Here is a 16,541-nt window from a genome sequence, read left to right as displayed (position 1 = left end):
TTTCAGTGAGGTAGCACTACAAAATGGACAAAAGTTCCGCGCTATCACAGTAATACAAACACGAACATACCACAGCCTTCAGAAACACATACACATTCACCAGATGAATGAATTTCGCTCACAGGGGACGCCTTCCTTAAATGGCATTAGCTGTTGATAGGACATAAAATAGTACAAAATTTGTTAGACGTTTCTCTGTGTAATTATTTTTTTGAATATAACGTTTCCATTTTCAAAAACCAGGTAAGGAAGCTATATAATATAAGCCTATATTAAATCTGACAGCGCGAGATAAGAAGGTTCTAATCTGGTTTAGGCTTTAGAATATCTTAGAAACGACTGGTGAAAATTTCAACTTTTTATCGTTTTTAAATCTACCTGGTTCCATAGCTGTTAAATAAGCAATAACCACACGTACAAGTGTATGGCCAACCGTCAAGTTACTGGCTTCACATCTTGACGCCTTCGGGGCGTTTTGAATGAATACTTTGCCGCATGGTTCCTCTCGATTTGTTTTGTATTAACCCATTTAGAGTACGTGTACGGATTAGTATTTGGTTATCGACCTGCACTCGTGCGTGACAATCAGGTAATGTATTGTTGTGGTTGTATCCGGAAATATAACCCGATGGCAGGCTTCGGCTTATACACTACCTGACGACTTCCGGTAGGGTAAGTTGTTGTTTAAACCCCAAACGGTACGGACGTGTTCCCCCATCCAGAGGTGCGACAACAGCTTCACAGGGCCGTCTCGGCCTAAACAGGACAGGCCTGACATACAGGTAATCCAACCCACAACAGTATGATTGTAAAAAAATATAAACAGTGAAAATGCTGAAGCAGTGTTTTCTAATTAACAATTCGTTTTACATATTTTCCATATCTGTTACTTGTCGGGGGTTGTCTTCGCCAGTATGCTTCAGTGAGGTAGCACTATAAATCGGCAAAAATTACGTAGAGTGAGGGTACCTGATTTCGTACACATTTTACACATATTTGTAATTTTTTTCTCAAATACATCGCGAAGAAGATTTTATCGACGTCGACCTAATAGATGCACACAATCTGCAATATTTTTGGTAATGTGACGTCATATGCTCAGAAATGCACTGCGCAGGGGATCTTTCCTTTACTATTCTTTACTTCCGTGTTTAGCGGCAGTTGGGAACGTGATTGCGTACACCTTTCAAATGTGTGATTCTTAGAAATATGGCAAATATAAGTATATGCAGATTTAATTCAGCATATTTTAATCAGGTCTGCCGATTTTCAAACAACAGAAATGTCTTTTGAAGGAAATATGAACTTTTTAAAAAAAAAACGTGTCACTTTTTGCGATGCCATTGACCCATTCTGTGGGAATATAGCAACTACTATATATATTTTTTATAAGGATTATCTGGCTGGAATTGTAATAAACAACTTTAGAGCTCCATGTAGTTTTTAAGACTAAAAAACAATCAATCATGTCAACCATTTTCGGAATAATGAAATCCCCCCTACGATATCTCCCCTGTCGATGATTGGGCTTGTTACGTCAATATACGGTGTTATTTAAATTATTCGAGCTTCTTATTAAACAATTTTGATGAAAATGGTAAAGTATTATCTTATTTCAATTATCTCAAAATTATCATAGGTCAGCTGGCTAGATTATATTTCAAATCATGTTTTCAAGCTACCTTGGTCCCATTCTGCAGACGACAAAATGCAAATTCTAGTTTCGTTTTGAAAACGAGGTTATTCTGAAATTCTATATTTAGCATCACCGAAGAGGGACTATGGCGGTGGTTTGCCGTTGGAACGATTTTAAGCCTCCATCGCAGGCGATCGATTGAAAAATTAGAAAAAAACAATTTATTGTACGAAATCACGTCCTGTACGAAATCACGTACCCTTACTCTACTGTCGCAAGGAGACTTAACACGAACATACCACAGCCTCCCAAAACACACATACGCATGCACCACACGCATGCATGTCGCACGCACGAGAGGCCGTCCTTAAATGACCTTAGCTGTTAATAGGACGTAAAACAAAATAAACCAAACCAAACCAAACAATGCACAAGCTGGACATTTTCATGCTGTTCTGTAGCTTTTAAAACTATTGTCAACTCATCAAATTCCTATGGGCGGTGTGGATAAGCAGAATTGACGTTACACAACTCTCGCTCCCTCCCCCACCCCGCAACTTCAAATAAGACCAGCTAAATGATGCGCAACGGAAAGTTCGAAACTGAACTGTCGCTGGATTATGGGTCATATATTGATGCGAAGTATTGGGTAAGTGTGAATGTCGTTTAGTTATCATATCTGCCTGGGTATCAATGAGCTTCGCCAGACCTTTTGTCAATTATAAACATTTCAACATAAGTTCACAAAATCTACACAAATAGCTCACACTTTGGCTTATGATTTTCCAGTCTATTGTGACAGGGTCGTTGTGACACGAACGTTTGTGTGTTTAGTAAGTGGAGACGTTCGATGTTTTTTTGTGTATTTATCTTATGTGGAATATCCGTTTAAACAGGGTTAAGTAATTTCTAATGCGTCCATTGTTTAACGACGGGTAGTCTAATCTGCCGTTCAATGTTTTTTGTTTGCCCTTGTTGACATCCGATATTAGAATATCGGGAGTGCATCAAGGTATGACTAGATATCGAACTCTTCACATGGATGCTATACTGTAGAATTAATAATTCATATATGTGACTGCATCAACGTAAGATAAAGACAATTTAGTTGAGTCAAGTGTGCTTCTCATTGATCGTGTTGGGATGAACGTTTTAAGGTCTTTAATATATTAGTAGATACACAGTCTGTGTATAACCCTTGTGGTGTAGAGATGGAGAACACTGCATCATCGTCTTACAGACCAGCGCCTACAGGAGTGACGACTGTCATTAAGAGAAACGATATCCGCTTCACGATTTTGTTTGGCGTAATAGTTCTTGCATCATCATCAGGTAAATTTGCAGATTGTATATCTAAACAATTTCCAAATATTTTACTAATGCAGAATAGTATATCTACACGTCGGTACCTCGTTAATTTTTTCTTTAATATGCCCTTCTCAACGTTCTCCAAGATATACTGACCATGAGACATTAGTGAAGAAAACCAAATATCTTCAAAAATGTCGACCGTTAAAATATACACTATTGCACAATCTCAAAATATCTTTATACGTGGGTAGGTTTTATTATAGTTTATTTCCCAAGGTGTACATATGTTGCCATGTTACATAGTTTCAATGCACGACAGACAATATCCTAGACATATCTGTATACATGAATATATACATTTTAATTGTAAACAGCTTTACCGGATTTAAAGCTGTCAGTAGTAATAAGTTCATCGTATTATAACATAAAGGGAATAATTCGATGAATAAGCTAGAGTATTTTTATTAATTTTATTAAAAATCGTGAATATTGCTTTCATTTTGTTGGTTTGGGAGTTTTGTTCTCTGCAATAATAGTCCGTGATATATATTTACATCATTGCTGTCAGTTTTACGTCATCATTTTCACACACAAATAAAAAATGAAATTAGTATAATATTCCATATTGGGCATATTCGCTCCTGATACTATATTACTCTCCTGCTGATTAATATTTGAGGTCTTTATTACATATAATCTCTGAATCATTTTTATTCAAGCGTACCAGATTATCTTCTCTTACTTATAAATAGTATATACGCGTTCTATGGCAAAGTTTTCCATGTAATTGTATCCTTAATGAATAAAGCGTCTTTCCATTTTTGTATAACTTCGGTTTTTGATTAGTTTATACCTGATACATCCAGGCATGACTGAAACCACCACTATTTATTTCGTTTTCTTATTCATAAATATATTACATGTATATATCTAATTCATTTTAATTCCAGTTTACCTATTTGATAACTGTGGACATTTAACCATTATCATTACTTTTAATATTTTCCCCCAAAACCCCATTCAGAACTGTTGTGGGAACAGACGAAGCATCAAGGATGCCTTAGTTATACTACTGTATACCAGGTATTTTTCGCCCCAGGTTATTTTCGCCCTTGAGCAACACACAAGATATTCGCCACGTTTTAATTTTGCCCTAAACTACTTTTAAGAAATGTCCTCGTTTACAATTGGAAATTCCGTTCGGAATTTTCGATACAATTGCACTCTGAACACTCGGGATTTATTGAGTTCCTCATTTTCTTTTCTTTGCATATACGGCTGAGGTGTGAAATGTAATCAGGTGTGAAATATACAACGTTTACCTGTGTTCTGATTTACTTTTAGCCTATATTGATTCAAAAAGTATCAGGTATGCATGGTCGATTTTAAGCAAACACGATGAGTGGTAATTTCATCGTGCCGTGACTAATTACTTACCAGTGTTTTCTCTTGTTCATATGTCATCGATGGAAGCCACAAGCGACGGTGAACTCATAAAATAAATCTTCACAATGGCAAGAATTTTATGCTATTTTGTGTCCATCATTTAAAAAATGACTGGATTTTAAACGTCACTTAGTATTTATAGCATTCTTAAAAATCAAATATACTAAACCTATTACGCTGTCTTAGCCCTTATTCTCGATTTAACTCAACGTGATATTGCAAATTTACTAGGCCTAGATTTATATCTAGATTTAGATCTAGATTTTATTTCATATGCATAGATTGGAATAAAACAATATAGCACGTGTTGCTTGTGATTGTATAGAATAAAACACACTTGAAAAGAACGAGGGTATGTTTTGGATCCGTTAAGTACGATGACTTGTAAATCCTTCAATTTAGCTTGAAATTTTCGCTGTCATCTTAAATTCGTCCTTTAATCAAAGGGCGAAAATGGCGAAAATTAAACGGGGGCGAAAATTACCAGGTATACAGTATATATAAGCTTTTCTCAAAATGAAGCACCGCGTGACGGTGTTTTTTGATATGGAAAAGGCAAACGATACTACGATTTGCGAGGTAATCTCCCAAAGGTGGGGTCAACATTTGGCCACCACTTTAGTTTTTTTCATATTTTCACAATTTGTAGAGGCATAAAAATTAATCATAACCACATAAATGATTGGTCATTATTACTTCTGATAGTCGTAGTGGACCTACTGCATAATATTAAGTTGAGTGAAAGGGGTACCCCAACAAAATGATAATTAATTCTCACAGGCTTATGTAAATTTGAAACGCAATTACAACAGTTTACAGTATATAAATATACTGTTATTTTGATACCATTGACATACATGAAGTAATTGAAGTGTTATATTTAATATGATTAACATGCAAAATTTTCACAAAATTTAGAATGTATACAATCTTGTCAACTTGAATCACTGTTTATATTTCATATTTCTTTAACAACTTCCCATACATATATATATGCTTTCTACAGAATTAATTTGGTAACATTTAAAAACCGGTAAAGTACTTTTAGCTAGTCAAACATTGTTGTTATCTACATATGGTGAAAAAATAAAAGAAATTGAAGTGGGTTCGACGCTAATGTTAAACTTCCATAGGCGTTGACCCCACCTTTCAGAAAGAGCTAATTGTCAGGCAAAAGTACCAGTAGGCTTCTTATTACACAAATGATGAGTGTTCTGTAAGGGGGCATTCTGTCAGTGACATTGGTCGGTCTAAAGCATAATAACAGTATAATCAAACATATGGGGAGGGATCAGTTTTTGTAGACGATTTTCTGATTTGCTACATATCCAGACATATGCACACAATTTAACAGCAGTTACAACATTTCTTAGATAAACAGACATGGACACATGGAAACGATTTTCTAAATGAAAAACTAAAGTTAGCATGAATTTCTGTCGAAAGTGAAGAAAGCACAACGAACCATCCCAGAAAGAACTTAAATGGCAATTCGACACCGGTTTTTAAACAAACTAAATTAAATTTAAGCTCAGAATTGATTGGCCCAAAATGACAATAATTGTCGACGTGTCGTTAAACAGTAATCGATCTATCACAAAACTATTCGTCATACAAAAGCGAATGCTTGTATACAATCAATGAACCCTTAGTACATTTTTCCCAGAACATAGGTAAAATGATTTAAGTACATGTGATATCATTAACGTATCCTTTGGTAAATGCCCTCTACCGGATGTTAAGTGTATAGAGACCGATTATCCCGATAAAGGCGCCCTTTAACCATTGATGACACGCTATACGTTAACGCAGAACAGAGCCACATACTCTATGTACCACTCCAACACGGCACTCTAGACCAGAGTTAGGTTTGTTCGGGTATTGTCAAACTTCCTATCAAGAGCTACAGTAGTTTAATATTGGGTTGTATTACCGCCCATCGACAATTTGAGTCCTCTACAGCCAAATAACACCATGTGAGAAGGGCGTTCACAGAAAGAAAACACATCACAATTAAACGTTATATTCTAAAAAGCATTTACCAAGCGAACTCGTTGGCAAAACAGGTATGTTTTATGTTATAATTCCACTGCACCTCTAACACTAACTGAGTGTTGATAGGAAAGCTATGTTAAGACTTTACTGAACATTTATCTTATCAAAATTGAACTACGGTTCAATTGTCTATGGTTTCGCTAGAAAATCGTACCTTAAAATAGTAGATACTGTTCATCATCAGGGTCTGCGACTCGTTCTTGGAGCCTTCAAAACCACACTATCTACGAGTCTCTACGTAAAGTCAAGAGAGGACATCATTATATAATCGTCGCAATAAATTTTCATTTCAATGCGCACTTTAATTAAATCGAATCCATCAAACCCTGCCTATTATTTTATATTCGTTCCAAATTATAAGATAAGTTTAAAAATAAGCCAAACTGTATTCCATCGTTTGGAATACGCATATCTTCTCTTTTAGAACCTAACCGTGCTACTGTCGACACAATCGCATCGCGAAATCGTAATTCCTTCATGGTCTTTAAAGTTACCAAACATTACATTTTCCTTTTGAATGACAATTATACCTGACAATGAATATCTTTCATTAATCCCTTTTGGACCTACAGTGACTCTCAATCATTCTACACTGATGGTATAAGGACGATCATAAGGTAGCTACAGTTTCGGTTACAACAAATACAGCCTTGGGCTGCCGGTTTACATATAAAGTTTTGATATTCTCTGCAGTAGCCCATGTTATCTTGCTTTACCTCGAACACATTTAAACTAGCAATGTTATGAGAGCAATTATTTATTCTGATTGTCCTTACAGAGTCTTAGCAACAGAAATCTGGATAATATATCTATTCGAAAAATACTAACCTTACTTCATCTTGCATCAAATTGTCATCTTATATTTTGCTGGTTTTCTGGACAAACCGGAAAACATGGCAATGAAAAAGAAAATCACGCTGTAAAATTGCATTTTCACTTCCACCATCTCATATTAGATTTCATTTTACTTATTTTAAACCATTTGTGAGTATTTTTATTGTTGCATTGGCAAAATGAAAGGAAATAATATTAACGTCCTCGCATCAGCCAGGGGCATTTGAGGACTGGTCAGTAAATAGTCCCCTTGCTACAAAGACAATCGCTTAGACGAGGTTGTCCTTGTGTACTGAAGGCCACCCTAAATGTATCGTGTGCAATGAACCATTCACCGTTTAACCCCTTTTTAGGTTATCTGAGACAAAGTCTCAAGTGACCTACTCTTATCCCCTTTTGTCCGTCGTCTTACGTCGTGCGTCCGTAAACAATTTACATTTTCGACTTCTTCTCCAAAACCCCTAAACCAAATTCAATGAAATTTGGCAGGAAGCTTCTATGGCGACAGGTCAACCAAAATTGTAAATTATATGGTCCCCACACCCCAGGGGCCTGAGGGACAGGGCTAAAAAGGGTAAAATTGACTAAAACTTCAAAAATCTTCTTCTCTACTCTCAGATATGGTGGAATCAAACACTCTTCATAGATGGCAGGGTCTTAAGGTGCTTTACCAAAATTGTAAATTCCATGACCCTGAGGACTCACGTTTGCCCCTGGAGAGGGGGTAAACTTTACTATAGTTTATATAGGGAAATCACATTTTTGACTTTTATTTGTTTTATTTCTATTGGAATTCATTCTAATTTGGTAAACATTGTCAGCATGGGATGAGTTTGATGGCACGACATGTTGGCCCTGCCTGACTCCCAGGGGCTGATGGGCGGGGCTAAAAAGGGCCAAATTGACTGAAATTTCACAAATCTTCTTCTCTACTCTCAGATATGATGGAATCAAATACACTTCATAGATGACAGGGTCTGAAGGTGCTTTACCAAAATTGTGAATTGCATGACCCTGGGGCGGGGGTAAACTGTACTAGTTTATATTGAGAAATCACATTTTTTACTATGATTTGTTTTATTTCTATTGGAATTCATTCTAATTTGGCTAACATTATCAGCTTGGGATGATAGTTTGATGGTATGCACATGTTGGCCCTGACTGACCCCAGGGGCTGATGGGCGGGGCTAAAAAGGGTCAAATTGACTGAAATTTCAAAAATCGTCTTCTCAAGACGGAAATAAGGTGGAATCAAATACTCTTTATAGTTGGAAGGGTCTTAAGGTGATCTACTAAAATTGTGAATTTCATGACCCTGGGGTCTCAAGTTTGCCCCTGGGGAGGGGGTAAACTTTACTATAGTTTATATAGGGAAATCACTTTTTTTACTATAATTTGTTTGATTTCTATTGGAATTCATTCTAACTTGATTAACAGTATCAGCTTGTAAAGACAGTCTGATGGTATGCACATGGTGGCCCTGACTGACCCCCAGGGGCTGATGGGCAGCGCTAAAAAGGGTCAAATTGACTGAAATTTCAAAAATCTTCTTCTCAAGACGGAAATAAGGTGGAATCAAATACTCTTTATAGTTGGAAGGGTCTTAAGGTGCTTTACTAAAATTGTGAATTCCATGACCCTGAGGACTCACGTTTGCCCCTGGGGAGGGGGTAAACTTTACTATAGTTTATATAGGGAAATCACATTTTTGACTTTTATTTGTTTTATTTCTATTGGAATTCATTCTAATTTGGTAAACATTGTCAGCATGGGATGAGTTTGATGGCACGACATGTTGGCCCTGACTGACTCCCAGGGGCTGATGGGCGGGGCTAAAAAGGGCCAAATTGACTGAAATTTCACAAATCTTCTTCTCTACTCTCAGATATGATGGAATCAAATACACTTCATAGATGACAGGGTCTGAAGGTGCTTTACCAAAATTGTGAATTGCATGACCCTGGGGCGGCGGTAAACTGTACTAGTTTATATTGAGAAATCACATTTTTTACTATGATTTGTTTTATTTCTATTGGAATTCATTCTAATTTGGCTAACATTATCAGCTTGGGATGATAGTTTGATGGTATGCACATGTTGGCCCTGACTGACCCCAGGGGCTGATGGGCGGGGCTAAAAAGGGTCAAATTGACTGAAATTTCAAAAATCGTCTTCTCAAGACGGAAATAAGGTGGAATCAAATACTCTTTATAGTTGGAAGGGTCTTAAGGTGCTTTACTAAAATTGTGAATTTCATGACCCTGGGGTCTCAAGTTTGTCCCCTGGGGAGGGGGTAAACTTTACTATAGTTTATATAGGGAAATCACTTTTTTTACTATAATTTGTTTGATTTCTATTGGAATTCATTCTAACTTGATTAACAGTATCAGCTTGTAAAGACAGTCTGATGGTATGCACATGGTGGCCCTGACTGACCCCCAGGGGCTGATGGGCAGCGCTAAAAAGGGTCAAATTGACTGAAATTTCAAAAATCTTCTTCTCAAGACGGAAATAAGGTGGAATCAAATACTCTTTATAGTTGGAAGGGTCTTAAGGTGCTTTACTAAAATTGTGAATTTCATGACCCTGGGGTCTCAAGTTTGCCCCTGGGGAGGGGTAAACTTTACTATAGTTTATATAGGGAAATCACATTTTTTACTATAATTTGTTTGATTTCTATTGGAATTCATTCTAACTTGGTTAACAGTATCAGCTTGTGAAGGCAGTCTGATGGTATGCACATGTTGGCCCTGACTGACCCCAGGGGCTGATGGGCGGGGCTAAAAAAGGTCAAATTGACTGAAATTTCAAAAATCTTCTTCTCAAAACCCAAATAAGGTAAAATCAAATACTCTTCATAGGTGGAAGGGTCTTATGGTGCTTTACTAAATTTATGAAGTTCATGACACTGGGGTCACAAGTTTGTCGCTGGGGAGGGGGTAAATTTTAATATATAGTTTATATAGGGAAATCACATTTTTGACCGATTTGTTTGATTTCTATAGGAATTCATTCTAATTATTATCTAAAAGCTGTTGGTCTGTGTCACTAGATTTCATAAACCGAGGCAACTGTTAATTATAAACTTAATGAGAGTGTACCAATATATATTTACATGTTTCGTTTGTTTAATGCTGTTTCGTTATAGCCTCACGAACTTCATTATGTTGATCGGCCGTTAAATATTTATACCTTACTAACTACTAAAATTATGGAGCGCAAATTTTGCCGGAAGATAAGTTTAACGATTCAGGTATATGTAATATTAATATGGTGTCTATGGCTGAATTTCCTTTCTAAAAGTCCTACCTGTGCGTAAGACTAATAACGTCAGACATATTGTACTTTCTAGCATTTAGTATTGACGTGAAATCTACACACGAACCCATTCTTAAATTAACTCCTAAGGGCAGTTTTAGGGAGTGGTTCTCCCGTTGTCAGTCTGGTAGAAGTGTTCTGTTCAAGGGTCACGCATGCATGTCGCACGCACGGGATCATAGAACACTAATGAATGAAGGCCCCCCTGAAGTATCGGGGCTTTTCTTCTGTCTTCCATTTTGGCGACATTGAAGAGACCAAAGTAGATCTTCTGGCCCGAATACAACTCTTTAAATCTTAAATATTTCCTTTCGTTCCGCCATTATGAAAATATGCATCGAAATTGATGACTATCAATTGGCGACGTGATTATGCTACATATGAAATAATGACGTTACGCCATTGTCGATGGCGTCACAGCGCATGTCAGCTGTCTTTCCTACCCCGTATGAGCTCGATTCATCCAATCCATAGCAACCATGAGATCAATCTGTGAATTATGTTACACCAATCATTTCTTGAATACTTTTAAGTAAATGAGGGTGGTTCGATCCTTGGGGTGGACGGGGCGGACACTCTTATCAGATACACATGTTTTGCGATACTAATTTCATGTATAATGCTGTCTTGCAGTGGGATCTGTTAGCTGCGCCGTACAGTCGTATTGGGAGATTGATGAATCCGGAGAGTGACGTCATCTACAGTGTTGACGCCTTGTTTACTACAAAGATCGATAGTGTTATCAACTGTGCCGAGTTGTGCAGTTTGCAATGTTCATCGTTCAGCTATACGTACAACACAAAGGAGTGCCGAGGGTACGGGGATCATTTGTTAGGACAAGTTTATCAAAGTAGTACCTCCCTATGGAAGAGTAAGTTATTGGAATTTTAATATGAAAACCGTGAATTATTTATATATTGGTTTACTACATTGCAGCAATAGTGGTAAAAAGGACATACCATATACAGATTTCAAACCTGTAATTTGCACTGCCATTCAGAGTAAATGGCAGCAGCGCTGGTCTCTCGAGACGAGCAACAAACTTAATAAAGTACATCCGAAACTTAAAACATCCACTCCAAGTCGGAAGGATCGTAGAGAGGAAATAGTCCTCTCTCGGCTCCGTACTGGGCACACATATCCTACTCATTCGTTCCAGTATGTCATGCATGTGACGCTCAATTCACAGTGGAGCATTTTTAATAGAGTGTTCCGATTTCAAGCACATTCGTGATAAATACTTTGGAGTCCCGGATATGAAAACCCTTTTCAGTTCCGTGGATTCGAAAACAATATTTAGCTACTTGAAAGAAATCGATCTATTCTATAGACTTTGATGCCTTTTACCTTATGCTATTTGACGTTAATATATCACGAAGTTCACATAATATATTCGTATATATATATATTTTACCATTTTTAACCAACTTTTTTATCATAATGATCTGAATATACAATACGAATTATTTTCAAATTGACAAATTTTATCTGATTTTAACGTAAAAAATCAAAACGAGAGTAAATTGTTTGGCCCTAAATGACCCTAGTTGTCGATGGGCAAAAAATGGTAAACAGACCACTGAAAGAAAAAGAAACAAGGGGGAAATAAGAGTAGCATTCTGGTCTCTTAGATCACCCCTGACACACTTAACACCCTGAAGAAAACGAATGCAGTATCCTGGAGAGTAGGCACTGTCTGTCATCTCCAATCAACTTCCATTGGGATATATCAGCCTTTCCTCTTGCACCTGTCATTGTTCCCTTTGAAGTAGCAGGCAAAGCATGCCTAGAATCAATTATGAAATAAAGCCGTTAAGAAATAACGCAACACTGAAAACTCATTCTATATAGTGTTTAATCAAAACCAAGATTCCAATTCCCTGGAATTGTTAAAATACATATATAGGTTCACAATCGAGAAGGCATATGACCTACACTAAATAATACACATTGGTACGATACACTCATCTGCCCTCACACTGACATCCAGGCTCAGTATCACCTTAGTAATTCTCAGATGTGGTCGTTTCGCACCATCGCAAGGAGGCCAATACACCACAGCCTCCCAAAACACACAATCTTCACACGCACGCATCCCTCACACCAGAGAGGCCGTCCTTAAATGACTACAGCCGCTGACGTTAAACAATAACTAAGATTTACCTAAACACCAGTTCTGGTATGACCAGCCATTGCGAGGACATCACTCCCATTAAAACTAATTGGATGCAAGAGGTATTTAGCAAGTGCAGAGTCCTGTTTGGGTTTGTATTGTTGAACGTCCAATCAGCAGCTGTGGTCATCTAAGGAAGGCATATTGCATAAATGAATGTTCCGCACGATGCTGTATTGACTGCTACGGATGAAACACTTTCGTTAATTTATTGTAATTTTTCCAGGGTCCTGTGGGCGAATGCATTATACGTACGATCCCGCATTTGGTACGTGCGTGCGACTGTACACCATCAAAAAGACTTGGACCATGGCATCCGATGTCTGTAAAAACGATGGAACCCATCTCCTCATAGCCGATACAATTACGAAAACACAAGCATCCAAGAACGGTGTGCACAGTAGCACATTTCTAAGTAAGTATAACTTCAATGAACAGGATTTATTTTTTGTAATTGTTTGTCTTGGTCCAACCTACCTCAACAGGTGTGCAGTTTCCACGGAGGTGAGGCCGTCCTTAAATATCAGTTATTGTTGATTTTTGGGTAGTGACAGGTATTTTACTTAAATGTCTGGTCGAAGATGAACAGCTTTCAAAGCAGAAAAATGACGTATCCTTTAGTGAAGGCTACTTTGGATTATACAATTACTTCTATGGTTTAAAGTAGTTTGAACATTTTCTTAACACGTGCCTCTTGTCAAATAACTAAAATTAAACGTCTATCCTTAAATTACATCATATTGGCGTTTGACAGTATGTATATCCTACAATGCAATGTAAATAATAGTCCTTAGTGAAATAAGAGTCATTTTAAAATGCGGACGTAAGTACCGAGTCATAGGTTAAGTCTCGTGACCAGTAGTAAACATGTTATATTAGTAAATATATTATTTCAGCCGCGGGTCGATGGTGGACTGGCGGATACGACTATGATGAGAGCGCTGCTAACGACTTCAAATGGGTGAACGGAGTCTCAATCGACACCGGCAGCATATGGCACCCTAATGAGCCGAGTAGTCACAAAGAGAGATGTGTTAATCTTTACCCAGCTTCGGCATCTTTGAATGACTTGACTTGTTCGATTGAAGAATTCTTCGTTTGTCAGGAGTATTAGAAAAGTATTGCGAGTAAGAAGCAACTGATTTTCATTTAACACATATCCACATGAGTACGTTTACAAGTGACTATTAGGGAGATCAAAATATTTATCAGTTATAGACTAATTCAGGAAAAGTTTAGGTTGACCGTCTTTGAATCCTCGCCACCACCTGATACATGGACCTTTCTCCGAAAACTGGTCTCCTCTCCTCTGTTCCATGGTATACACCTGTCGAATCTACATATTTCCAATACAGATACAGAGAAGTATGTCTATACTGTTTGTTTTGTAGTAAAACAATCTTAATTAGGTGTTAAGAACGTCATGGACTATCATCCCAGTCCTACCCTCCCAATGACTCTAGTGGATGGGGACACGCAGTGAAATAAGGCTGGGCTGCTAATGTCCCTCTTGGCTTCTTCACAAGCCATTTTCCTACTGCTGGAGTCCAATTTGATATTTTCTGTTCGCAGTAGTGTAAGTGCAATTAAAAAGCGACGACGAAAGTTCTTTGTGAAATTTATCGATCGTTTATTTTGTTCCATAAAATAGTATTTATGCATTGATGATAATAGGGCATACGCTATAGAGAATATTTACCTCAGAAACAGCGGACGGACCAAAGGTCGCCACCCACGTCCTAACCCCGTCAGCCTAAATTAGAATTGACTCCTGAGCAAGAATGACAAACTTTATAGTTTTAAATTTGCCCTCGTGGATAGATTGGTTTGGTTTCATATTTTGTATGCTGTTAAATTGTATCTACATCTATGGTCATTTAAGGAAGGCCTCTCCGTGTGCGAGTTGCATACATGTGGTGTATATGTGCGTTTAAGAAGGTTGCAGTATGTTTGTATTTGTCGCCTTGTTATAGCGTGGAACTGATGAAGACTTTATAGTGCTAAACCACTGAGTCATACTTCCGAAGGCACCCAGAAGGACACCCCACCCGGTCACTGTATACTGACAAAGGGCGAACCAGTCGTCCCGCTCTCAAAAATGCCAAGTGTTAAGCAGGAACTGTACCATTCGATTGACTCTGGTATGTCTCGTTCAGGGGACAGAAGAAAACACAAAACACATCTAAAACACCTTTAGCGTAAAAATCTCTTAACGTTGAAGCCAACGCGGCCTCGCTGATTATCGTATCCAAATCCGTCCCCCGATATTCCAGAGAGTCTTTGAAAATTCGCATCGAATAGTTTATCATTTTTCGCTTTTTGTGTGTTTACTGTCTCCACTAATCTTTCGATTTCGTCTTCATTGACGACTACAAATCTCGACTTTCCCGTACTAGAATTGCCATGTCTGTTGTCGGCTGGCAGTGTTGACATTTGAGTGACTAAGACGCTTGAAAAGGTAGGACTAAATTCCGACCATCACAGGTGTTCAATAGTTCAATTTGTTACCCGACTCTCTATTTAATGTAATGTAATGTAATGAAATATTTTCGACTGCCAATGGAATATAGAAGTTATCAAACTGATTATACTTATATTTTCTGACTCCCGCGTTTTTTGACACTATTAATTTTTCAATGTCTTCAAATGTGCTTTTTAGCATTAGCGCCTGCCCTGCAGGTAGGGCGTAAGAATTGTACCTGCTGCCCCCATTGCATGATCGTAAGAGGCGACTAAATTTGGGATCTTATCTTTTCTCTTCTTTCTGAACAACTTTCTTCTTCCTAATGTCTCCCTTGACAATGCCTCACTTTTGGCCTTTAGTTGAGCGTTCGCCCCTGTGAGGAAGGCTTTGGGCCCTGTCCCCTAGCCGAGACATACCAGAGTCTTTAAAAATGGTAGTTGCTGTTCCTTGCTTAGCGCTCAGCATATTAGGAGTGGGACGACTGGTTCGCCCGTTGTCAGTATAATGTGACCGGGTGGGGTGTGCTGCTGGGTGTCTTCGGCAGTATGCTTCAGTGAGGTAGCACTATAAATCGGCAAAAGTTCCGGCCTATCACAAGGAGACTTAACACGAAAATACTGCAGCCTCCCAAAACACACATAAGCACTCACCACAAACATGCATGTCGCACGCACGGGAGGCCGTCCTTAAATGACCTTAGCTGTTAATAGGACGTTAAACAAAATAAACCAAACCAAACCAAATAGCATTAGCGCACCTCGGAAGATATGTAGATAGCTACTGCTATTCATAGCCGCAATGAAAATCCAAACAATCTATATATTTATATCAGGGCGATTTGGAGTTTTTTTCAAGATCTAATTTAACACGAGTGATTGCATTTGATGTTATTTAAGGTTTGTTAAGAATAAAAAGAAGAAAAAACTACTGGAAACTGCGAAGCGGAAGGACAGTGTGCATTGTCGGGATCACCAGCTGTTCCATTAACTGTGGCATCTTTTCGTATATAGCTATTAAAAGTTAAACTTTGGTTTGGTTTTCGTCCTATTAGCAGCCAGTGGCATTTAAGGGCGTGCCTGGTTTTGGAGGTGGAGGAAAGCCGGAGTACCCAGAGAAAAACCACCGGCCTACAGTCAGTACCTGGCAACTGCCCCACGAAGGTTTCGAACTCGCCACCAAGAGGTGGAGGGCTAGTGATAAATTGTCGGGACACCTTAACCACTCGGCCACTGCGTTAGTCGAGTCTTTGTCTCACAACTGACAAGGGAACCCCCTCCTACAATTCTTATCTTTTGTAAATAAAA

At 38.1% G+C, this 16,541-nt stretch overlaps 1 protein-coding gene across 1 annotated transcript; it reads left to right on the top strand.

Annotated features, from left to right (window-relative positions):
- The first annotated feature begins 2,827 nt into the window (after positions 1-2,827).
- LOC117315721 (hepatic lectin-like) lies at positions 2,828-15,369 on the top strand. Its single transcript, XM_033870074.1, has 4 exons — positions 2,828-2,968; positions 11,234-11,471; positions 13,000-13,188; positions 13,670-15,369. The coding sequence occupies exons 2-4, from the start codon at positions 11,276-11,278 to the stop codon at positions 13,885-13,887; spliced, it is 603 nt and encodes a 200-aa protein (XP_033725965.1). The 5' UTR covers positions 2,828-2,968; positions 11,234-11,275; the 3' UTR covers positions 13,888-15,369.
- The last annotated feature ends 1,172 nt before the right edge of the window (positions 15,370-16,541 follow it).

This window comes from Pecten maximus, chromosome 17 (assembly GCF_902652985.1).
Source record: "Pecten maximus chromosome 17, xPecMax1.1, whole genome shotgun sequence".
NCBI lineage: Eukaryota > Metazoa > Mollusca > Bivalvia > Pectinida > Pectinidae > Pecten > Pecten maximus.
The sequence above is the reverse complement of the archived record's forward strand: the minus strand, read 5'-3'. Positions and strand labels throughout refer to the sequence as shown.